General features: G+C 43.7%; 1 protein-coding gene across 1 annotated transcript; it reads left to right on the forward strand.

Annotated features, from left to right (window-relative positions):
* The first annotated feature begins 10,422 nt into the window (after nt 1-10,422).
* LOC136633558 (olfactory receptor 10A3-like) lies at nt 10,423-11,355 on the forward strand. Its single transcript, XM_066609320.1, has one exon. The coding sequence runs from the start codon at nt 10,423-10,425 to the stop codon at nt 11,353-11,355; it is 933 nt and encodes a 310-aa protein (XP_066465417.1).
* The last annotated feature ends 224 nt before the right edge of the window (nt 11,356-11,579 follow it).

An 11,579-nucleotide genomic window follows, 5' to 3' on the forward strand; every position in this document is an offset into this window, starting at 1 on the left:
AGATTTATTATCATGCATGATCCTCCGCCCGGCTTCTTTATTAGGAAGAGTCTGGAGTAGTGCCCCCAGATCTCTTCTCTCTAGGGAAGGGTCTGCTTTGTGAGTTGCAGCTAGGGTGGAGACTTTTGTTAATAAGTCAATTGTGATTGAGTTGCGTTGCTTATTGTAGTATGCCGACTGCTGAATTAGAAGACCTCTTGTGAATGCCTTATGTGTGTTCCATAACGTGGAAGGACTGATAGAGGGGTGAGAGTTTAGGGCAAAGAATTCGGTGAGCCTTTTCCCCAGGGTGGTGGTGTTGTTTTTAAGAGACATAACATAAGTGTTATTCCTCCAAATAAAGGCATTTGAGGAGCTTGCCTTTAATTATGTATGAGATCTGTTTAATCAGAGCGTTTAGAAATGCAAGTTGTGCAGTGTTGGGGGTGTAAACATTCACTATAGTGAAGGTCACGTTGTTGATTGAACATACTAAAGCGACATATCTACCCCTTTCGTCCAGGAGCTCTTTCTGTAGCTGGAAAGTGACAGTTTTTTTAATTGCAATAAGGACTCCTGCTTTTTTCTTTGGGCCGTTCACATAAAAAATTTGGGGAAAGTCCCTATTGGATAGTCTGGTAGAGTCTCCTTTTTGAAAATGGGTTTCCTGGACGCAAACCACCTCCGCTTTGGACCTTTTAATTTCTCTCCAGAGAAGAGATCTTTTAAATGGGCTGTTCAAGCCTTTTGCGTTGAGTGACATAACCTTTAGAGCCATCTGGGATGTGGAGGTTTGGCGCTAAGGAAACCGTAGTTTAACGACAGCCATTTTGTATAACGACAGATACTGTAAAAGGTTAGCAATAGTACGCATATTGTGAACAACAGATAACTAAATACCTTATAGGGGGAAACAGACATTTGGAACAATGTAAGAATAAACGTAGACATAGTCGTGCAGTGATTCAGACTGCGCAAACTTGGGGAGAGTTTGCAGAAAAAAAGAATTGTGACATAACCTGTCCTTGAGATGCCGGATATCAGCGACGCATACATTCTAAGTCGCATCTCTCCACTCCTGTGCGATCTTGGGGGAGGGGTTGTTTCTCTTGTTCGGGTTCTGATCCGGTTGTTTTGAGCAAGGGATGTTCCATTTCTCTAGGAGTTCCAGTCCCTTATCCAGAGTGGCAATTGCATGGGTTCTCCCATTCCTTGTGACGATAATTTTAGTTGGGAAGCCCCACTTGTATCTCTTGTCGTGGTTACGTAAAGCAGAGGTAATGGGGGATAATTTCTTCCTTGCTGATATTGTAGCTTGGGAGAGGTCAGCGTAGAGTGAGATGTTCTGGTAAGGAGCTGGAAGTGTGTGAAGCTGTCTGGAAGCTCGCATAAGTTGCTCTTTTATATGGAAAAAATGTATCCGGGCAATTGTGTCCCGAGGGTAGGATAGTGGGACAGACTGAGCTCTTGGTAGTCTATGGGCCCGGTCTATGATGAGATCTGAGGCTGAGCATTGTGGGAGAGTTGCCCGAATTAGGTTCTTCAGAAATTCGATAAGTTCAGAAGGGGGTGTCATTTCGGGGATGCCTCTAAATTTTATATTATTTCGGCGGTTTCTGTCCTCTATGTCCGCTAGTTTGCTTCGCAGGAGTTCCACCTCCTCTTCCAAATTATTGTGAGAGTCCACTAATGAATTGTGGGCTTCTGCGAATTCTCCCATTTTACGCTCTGTATGGTCCACTCTTTCTCCTAAATCTTCCACGGTCGCATTTATGCCTGCCAGGCTTTTAGCGATGTCTTTTTGTATTGATGTGTGAAGCGCCAGCATTGCTTCTTTTATAAATTTCTCCGAAGCAGCGTGGTTATGAGCTGGCATGTCTTTTAGTGATGATTCGATTGTGTGGTCGGAGTTAGATGAGTAGCGAGCTCGCTGTTTTTGCGGACTAGAGGAATTTGACTTGTGCTCCATCTCTCCTGGGTTGGACTGGGAGTATTGAATGCCTCTTTTGCCGCTAGTTGTCGCTGGGTCAGCTGGATGGGCGTTTGGAGTTATGCAAGCATGGTCTGGCTTGTTTTTACTGGCCGGGGGCTTACTAACAGGCGTTGTGCGGGGGTAGATTTGTGTGTCTTTGGGATCCGTGATATTCTCATTCCCCTTGATACTGTTTAACAGGCATGAGGCATCGTTTCTGGTATCCTGAGGGAAGTTCCCTGCTTTATTTGGGGCTTCAGCTCTTGTCTTTGGGGAGTTCTTGTTGTTGGTTAAGTGACTTGTCTCCCCAGAAGCATAAGCTTGAGAGGCTGGAGAAGGGCATTTCTGGGGGCTCTCCACGGCAGCTAGCCGATCAGGAGGGCTGCCTGCAGGGGTAGATCGTGGGGGATTTACTTCACTCACCTGCACTGCCTGTGCCCAGAACCGGCTTAACAGCGGCACTTGTATTGAGCGATGCGGGTGAAAGTTCCTCTGCCATTTCCATGGGGACCAGGAAGCATTGGAGATCGTGGTTTCAGCCTCCGCTCTCCCTTTCTGTCTGCAGTGCCGACGGATATCCCGCAGGTGAGCCCGAGGCAACGGGGGAAGCTCCGTGTCTCTTATCTGTTCTGTCTGCAGCTGTTCTGTCTCTCCCTCTCTGTCTGCAGTCCGTGTCAGCAGAGTCCCCCGCTCAGGCTGTCGGCTGTGCTTTCTCCGCAGATCAGTTTCAGTGGTGATGTCAGCGGTGAAGTGGAAGGGAGAATTCTCCTTCTTGTGGGCAGTTCAGGGAGGCTTCGTCCCCCGCTGCTATTTGGGTCTCTGTCAGCAGATCTTTGTATGTCGTCCGGAGGCTCTCCCCCTCTCACTAAGCGCGGGAGTGCGGGGCCGCCATCTTTGGGCTTCTCTCCTTGACTTCTTGTGGCATAAAAGTCTGTTATTTTTTTCGGAGACAGCTTTCTCAACCTCCTCGGCATGTTGAAGGGTGTTCTCCTTCTTCAGGAGTGAAAATAAAAGCTTTTAAGCTGATTTTTTAAGTTGCTAATGTCGTCGCTATGCAGGTTTGGAAGAGAGCTGTATTAGGATGTGACCATCTAGCTCTCCTTCCAGGCCACCCCCCCCCCCCCCAGATCTCTTCTCTCTGAGGCACGAAGGACACTGCATTTATACGTAGTAGGTCCCGAACCGCTTGCTGGAGCGGGTACAGTTGTTGCGCTGGACCTCTGGTAGTAACGTATCTTCTCCTGGGGAGGGACACCAGTTCGATTCGGTATCCCTGCTGTAGGATCTCCGGGATCCATGGGCTCCTGCAAATTAAGGACCATCGATCCGTGAAGCTCCGTAGCCTCACCCCCACTGAGATGGCGTCAGGGCTTCTGTTTGGCTGTATCCCCCTGATGAGGGTTGAAGAGGAAATTCCTCCCTCTACCCCCCTTGGGGTAACTCCAGCGGCCTGTCTTGCCCTTGCCCCTATACGGTTCCGGCTGTTGTGCTGGGGCCCGGAAGGTCTTCCCCTTCTGCTGTTTCTCCTCTGGGAATCCTTTCCTTTTGTCGGATGCCTTCTCGAGGATCTTGTCCAGATCCGGACCAAAGAGGAACTGGCCATGAAAAGGGAGCAAACATAATTTGTTTTTCGATGCCAGGTCACCTGACCATGACTTTAGCCACAGGACTCTTCTAGCGGAATTTGTTAAGGCCATTGCTTTCGCCGAGAGCTTCACCGACTCTGCCGCTGCGTCCGCCAGAAAATTTGTGGCCATTTTTAGTATAGGGAGGGAATCTATGATTTGTTCCCTCAGTGTTTTATTTGAAATATGCAGCTCCAGCTGCTCTAGCCATACCCCCAGGGCTCTAGCGACACACGTGGCTGCGACCCCTGATCTGAGTGTACTAGCGGCTGCCTCCCAGGATCTTCTTAGTAGGCCCTCCGCCTTCCGATCCATTGGATCTCTCAGCTGTGTGGCATCTTCAAAGGGCAAGGTTGTCCTCTTAGCAACCTTAGCCACTGGGACGTCCACTCTGGGTATTTCCTCCCAACTTGCGCATACCTCCTCCTCAAACGGGTAGCGTCTCTTAACCCCTCTAGAGGAGAAGGATCCCGCGTCGGGTTTTTTCCACTCTTTTTGTATCATCTTGGAGATGTTGCTGTGGACCGGGAAGGTATGCTTCCGTCTCTCCCCTAATCCCCCAAAGACTTTGTCTTGTATGGTGCGGGGCTCTTTGGGTTCTTCCATCTTAAGCATGGCTCTAACTGATTTGATGAGCTCCGCTAGGTCTTCTCTATGGAAGAGGTACTTCTTGTAGTCCTCTTCTTCTGAGGACTCCTTGAGCACTGGCTCTTCTGGTTCTGATCCTGAACTCTCTTCAGAGTCCGAGTGCTCCTCTGGGCTATATGCCCTTTTCCAGCATTTCGCCCTTGATGCCCCCATTGGTGGCGTTTTTGGAGTTGTCAGGGCTGACCGTACCTCCTCCCGGACTAGCTTCCTGACGTCCTTGAGGAATCCCCCCAATTCCTCCTTGACTAGCCTGGCTATGCATGTTTTGCATAACGAATTCACATACGTAGCCGGCAGTCTTGCGCCACATTCTGCGCATTTTTTCGCTTTGGTTCTGGGAGGGGCATCCCTTTTATCCTCCTGGCAGATAAACAAATTTTTTTGCATATAAGGATGCAACATTCACAATAATGTACAAGAATATGCATGACCTTGTTTGCCCCACTGGCTACTTACGGTTCCCGCTGCGAATGAACATTCCGCAACCTCTGGTGCTGGAGCACTCATGTTTAACTGCTGGTGCTGCAGACACTCTTGGGGCAGTAAGCCAAACAATCATCGAATGGCCCTTACTTGATCTGCGCCATCTTCTCTCAGGTTCCTGTTTTATTTTTTTTATTTGGCGCCTTTAAGATTAAGCCCCGCCCCCTATGAGTGCCGGCCGAGATGGCCGCGATGACGTCATCGCGCTAGTCACATGGTGCGGCGCCCAGCCCCCTCCAACATGCGTTAAGGGGATCCAGGAAGCGCCGCGCTCGCTTCTAAGCCGGCGCCTGAGGAGAGCTGGAGCCCCGCTTTGAACCCCCCATGGGCCGTTGCGGGAAGAACCTGGCCCGGGGGAACCACCCCATGGGGCGTCCCGGGAGCCGCTCTGCAGGAAGGGAGGACAGGCTGACCCACTGCCCTCCGATCCGCCAGTAAGATCCTTCAGGCTGGCATCTCCACCAGCCCCTCTCGGTGATCCTGCCTCCTGGGGGGAGATTTTAACCTCTCAGTGTGTTCCTGTCCTATCAGGAGGAGGCGATCTCAGGTGGTGCTGTCATGGAGACGACCTGGGAAATATCTTTACCCATGAAAATTGTTCATACCTCATTGTTGGAACAAAATTGAAACCTCTTTTGAAGAAACTCGTATCAGACTCACTGATTACCTTGGCTTCAGTTTATGCAAAAGGTGAATTAACCATGTTGGGGTTAGAGCATAAAGCAGAATTCATAGCTGTATCAAATTCTTTAGAAGATAAAGATACAAGGCTACTGATCTATTTCCTTATTCTTTGCATTCTCGGAGGAGGCACTGGGAGATTAGGGGTCCTAAAAAATTGTTTTCAAAGGGACCACGCCTTCCCCATCTCCGTGTTTTCCCAGCAGCTCTACCCATACTTCTCCAGAAATTGAAAGATTGTCTCGGAAAACCTTCAGATTCAGATTGTTCACACTCAGACGTGCTAATCTCCGTAACAGATCTGTGATTAGCTCTCAAATCTTGATACGCCTTGTTTTTCCTGAACTCCTGGAGATCCCAAATGAACTGCAAATGCTTTCTCTTTTTGATAAATGCCATATATTTCTCAATATTAGGTTGAAGAATGTTTCCCTTCTTTTTATATTCTGGATCAGAAGTAAAGGTGCATATTTTTTTCTTTGATAGTAGTATTTAAGTGCATTTTTCCAAAATCAGCTTCTTTCCATCCAATAAAATTTCAAGCAATCTTAAAGAGCATTCTGTAGCCTTCCTTTCCCATCTGATCCTGAGATCAGAGATATAGACTCTATTAGCAGGCTGAATAAACATTCACAAACCCTCGGGAACAATCTTATATTCAATACATTTTTGAAGGCCCTGAACTTTCCACCATGATTTAACATATTCTCTGTACACAGATGTTAATTGCTTAAAAGATTGTTTAAGTGAGGTGTGCTGAAGATGCACGTGATAGTCCTAATCTGAAAAAATATTATTTGTTCCATCCACCAATGTCCACACAGCTAGGAACTGCACACAGCTGTGTCTCATACATCCAGTCTCCTGTATCTGATAAGAAATGAATAGGAGTGCGCACCCACAGCCTTCTATAAAGTCACACTGCCTATGCACTGACTTTGTGGGTGGACATTGCAGAAATTTCTTTGCTGATTTCTGAAGAACAGGAGAAGTCCCAGAAGATTGGAGAAGGGCAAATATTGTTCATATCTTCAAGAAAGGTAAGAAGGTGGACCCAGGAACCAGAAGATATAGTATATCCTGACTTTAGTAAAGCATTTGATAAAGTATCTTATACCATGCTTATTAAAAAAATGACCAAATATCAACGAGGTAACTGTTTGGTAGCTTCACAATTTCTTTTTAATGATCATCCTCAAAGAGTTGTCATTACTGGCTGCACATCAAAGTGGATGAATGTCTCAAGTGGCTACCGCAAGGCTCTATCCTGGGCCCAGTGTGTTTCAGCATTTTTATAAATATATATATTAATATATGTATGGACAAAAATATGGAAACACCATACAAAAGTGCATGGGAATTTAACCATTAGCACTGAGCTGCCCTTTTGGTTGAGAACTTTGTTTTTACTTCCCCTCTTGCCCTGCTCTGGTTGGTTTTGGGAGCCAGCTGGTAACAGCCGCTGAGTGGCTCAAACCACTGACCAATGGAACCATGTTGCCAGGCAGCATCTGTATCATATTACTTCCACTTAAGTTACATGGGATTATAAATCATATTTCAATAAGATATGTAGAGACCAAATTTAAGGCATGCTTTTCATATGGTGTTTTCATAGTTTTGTTGACCCCCTTCATATGTATGTGTTAAATCATTACTAGCTCATTTAGCTGTGTTTGGATGTTGTCAATATTGATTATTTCTCCATACTAATTCTAAAATCAAGGGAGGCCAATTATCTCAGGTGTGGGAACCCTTACTGAAGGAATCTCAGGATGGGTGGAAGGTGTCCTCAAACCACTGGTGAAGAATACAACCAGCTACTTTCAGGACACTATGGACCTACTGAACAAACTATCAACCATAGGTCCCCTTCCAGATGGCACAATCCTGGCCACAATGGATGTGGAGTCCTTATACTGCAACATCCCACACAAAGATGGACTGACCGCCTGCCAGGCGCACCTTGAGGCCAATGGGGTTATCTCTTAGTCTGTGTTACAATTCAGAAGATTCACACTCACACACAATTATTTCTCCTTTGACAAAGAGATATTCCTGCTACTTACCGGGACCACCATGGGCAGTAAAAATGGCACCACAATATGCCAACCTTTTCATGGCAAAACTGGAGAGTGACTTTTTGGCCTCCTGCCCCAACAAACCATTGGCCTACTTCCGCTACATTGATGACATCATAATCATCTGGACCAACACCGAACAAGATCTAATAAATTCCATGAGAGATTCAATGTATTTCACCCCACCATAAACCTGACATTAGGCTACTTGTATACAGAAATCAACTTTTTGGAAACCACCATAAAAATTTCGAACAACTCAATACAGACATCCCTATACCGAAAACCGAATAATCGACCCACATACCACCGATGGGACAGTTCCCATCCTAAACACATCAAAAAGTCCGTAGTCTACAGCCAGACCATCAGATACAACCGGATCTGCTCCAACCCAACAGACAAAGAGGAACATTTACACAATCTCAAAAAGACATTTTTAAATCTGGGCTATCATCCCACCTCAATTGATGACCAAATCACCAGCGTCACCAGGATACCCAGAAATCAACTACTCCAATACAAGGAGAAAGAAAAAAAACAGACGTATACCTCTAGTGGTGACCTACAATTCACAGCTAGAGGTACTAAGGAAGACTTCAAAGAAACTCCATCATACCCTACACAAGAATGACTGTCTGAAAACCATATTCCCGGAACCTCACTTTCTGTGTTACAGGAAACCTTCTAATTTGAGGAACTGTATAATCAGGAGTGCATTGCCCTCTGACACACAAAAAGGAACTTATCCCTGTAAGGTAAGGAGCTGCAAGACCTGCTCACATATACTGACTGCAGACAGGATACGGATCCTCAACATGCAGCAGGACTACAAGATCCCTGGGACATTCACACGTTCCACGTCCAATGTTGTGTACCTGACCTGGTGCAGTAAATGTCCCGTTGGAGGGCTTTATATCAGGGAAACGGGACAAAAACAGAGAGCCAGGATGAGATCTTATTGCCACTCAATTAGAGAGGGAAAGACTGAACTACCTGTGGCAAAACAAGGTGCAATTTCAAGTCGCAGCATCACAGAAGAATTTGGGAGTACAAATTTTATGGCCATGTTTGATACCCTCAAGAATGGAATTAACCTCAGCCTGGGATTCTTGCATAAGTGGAAAATATGAAAGGTCCTCTTCCCAATTATATATTTTTTTCTTTCTTTAAAACCTCATAAACATTTAGAACTTGACTTGTAATAATGTTGCCATTCAATGGGTGGTGCTGCATCTCCTTCTATGTGCAGGTTGAAGGAGAGATAAGAAACACCAGAAAACTGTCTTGAGCTTAGTGCACTGATTTATGATTTAAGTCTCGGCTCAGTATGTCTGTTTTAGGTTTTCAGTGCAAAACAGTCTCAATTTTCTGTGTGTGAACATTTATTTAGATCAAGAGGAATGTGTTCCCCTCCCCTCTGCATCTGTATGTTATAATTATGTGCCATCCAAACTAGTTTCATTCATTAGCCTGACAAAGGGGGTGAGATATCCCCGAAAGCTTGCAGTGAGATCATATTGTTTTGTGAGCCATTAAAAGGTATCATATCTACAATATTACTTGTTTTCTCTCACTGAGAGCAATCACACAATTCTAAAAACAAACATATCTGTTCATAAGTACTGCCCTCGGCTAGATTCTTAGAAATTAGATTACAAATTATTCATAGATGTTTTTAATCCCTACAAGGGGGTACTACATGGGTATACTGTATATACAACCCCAAATCGTTTAAAATTTAAAGCACCAAATGCAAATTTATATCACTGTCTGCAGACCTATCCCCTTGTACAGGCCTTTTGGTCATGAATCCACAATTACACTACAACTTTTTCACTGCAAGAATGCCTATGGGCCATTTTCAGATATTAAGGTACTTCCTTCTAGGTAACTGAATTTTTTTGACGATAAATGTATATCATATCGTATATACAGTTCTAATTTATAACTTTAAAACTCAGGAGGCCACTGAATTATTTTCTGATGCACAGAAATAACCACTACTGACATTGTCCTCCCTAGAGAATAATTAACATTATTAAACACAATTATTGGTGTCTGCTTGTCTCTATATAATGTACCAGTTTCATTTAAATGGATTTAATTCTCTCTGCATGCCAAGGCCAGAAAAATGTTATTGTCTAAATCAAAGAAACTGGATCATCCATATTTTTCTTTATATAGCAAAAGCAATTAGCAAAGTTGTAAACTTGTTGGGACAAATGCCAGTTGACAGGCAAAATATACTTTCTCTTTCATGTCAGCTATGGTAGTAACTCCGAAGTCTGAACTCTTGAGCACATTATAAATGAAAGCCACATTGGATTTAACTTGTCCAAAGAGTTTCTATCTACAATCATCAGGATATTGACATCATCAGGACATGAATATTATTAGGACATCAACATGTGAGCTCATAAAGCCTGACACCTTCACAAAAATTCTGCTTTATTAATGTTTTTCACCTTTTTTTTACTTAATTATCCACCTTCCTCTAGTTAAAACACAGGTCCTCCCAAGTCAGAAAGAGCTGCTGAAAACAGTAAATCACTTACTATGTGGACAGGAGCTTCTTCAGTGTGCCAGAAAAATATAACAGAGCTGCCCTCAACTGCTGTCCAAAGAAGCCATTCGTCCTGTCACAGGTAAAGAGCAGTATAGGACATGTAATACCGTACTATACTGTTGAGAGGCATGACTAAATAGTCAGTCAGCGTATGAATTTCAGTAGTACAATGGTTTTACCAGTGAAATACCTATGCTGATGGGCTGAATTTTCCAGAAGACTGCACATGCCACGGATCCATGTTGCCTGACATTGTATGCTGAATCTGGTTTCAAATAACAAAGGTCTGGAAAAGACCATTGCTTGTTGAAAAGTTTGTATTCTATATCCAATGTATCTTGAGGGACCTTTTACTGTCACAGAACCTGGGCTTTAATTAATGGTATGGATAAAGGAAACCGTACAACAATGGAATTTATTTTTATATCATTTTCCAATGTTCCGGAATTGCAGTATCTCCTATTTACTTCATTTCTTTGTATCTATAGTATATCTGTAGCCGCGCATATGTTTATAATTGTCGTCTATAACCTCAGTTCAAACCTTCATACCCCTATGTACTTTTTTCTCGCCAACTTCTCATTTTTAGAAGAATGTTACATCTCAACGATTACACCCAACATGTTAAAAAATCTTCTATCAAATCATAAAACCATCACTTTCTATGGCTGTGCCGTGCAAATGTACTGTTTTTTGCTATTGGGATCTACAGAGTGCTATTTACTGGCAGCCATGGCTTATGACCGATATAATGCCATATGTCACCCATTATTATATAACGTGATTATGAGTAGAAATGCTTGTCTTAAGCTTATCGTGTACTCATGGCTCATTGGTTTGATGGTTGCCATAATACAGACGTCTCTTACATTCTCCTTACCTTTTTGCGGACCCAATAAAATCAACCATTTCTACTGTGACATTCCACCCGTAATGGCCTTGGCATGCAGTGACACACAGTTTAATGAAATTGTCACTTTTTTAATTGTCCTACTTCTAATTGTAGGTGCTTTCCTATTAACAATTGTTTCATATACACAGATCATATGGACAATTATAAAGCACCATTCTGCAGCAGGGATGAAGAAAGCTTTCTCCACCTGCACCTCTCACCTCATAGTGGTGACTATTTTTTATGGATCTGGTAGTATAATGTATTTGAGGCCTAAGTCGACTTATGGTACAGATATGGACAAGTTTATATCACTCATGTATACTGTTATTGCACCATTGATAAATCCTTTTATTTACAGTTTAAGAAATAATGATGTGAAATATGCTGTAAGAAAAATGATACACAACATAAAAATAGGCTAGTCATAAATTATTTTTTTTTTTCCTCATTTGAGACCATTCACAGTGTATAATCATTTGTAAATGTGCTTCCCTTCACAACCACAATAATGTCGGTGTAAATGTTGCCGCATACATTTTCATACTTGACCTCATGGCCTACTTCAATAAATTTTTAAAAATGCCAATGGTTCTGGTTAAAGGTTTCCTGAATGTCCGATTCCCACTTTAATTGAAAAGGTAAGGCA

The sequence above is a fragment of the Eleutherodactylus coqui genome, chromosome 6 (genome assembly GCF_035609145.1).
Source record: "Eleutherodactylus coqui strain aEleCoq1 chromosome 6, aEleCoq1.hap1, whole genome shotgun sequence".
Taxonomy (NCBI): Eukaryota; Metazoa; Chordata; class Amphibia; order Anura; family Eleutherodactylidae; genus Eleutherodactylus; species Eleutherodactylus coqui.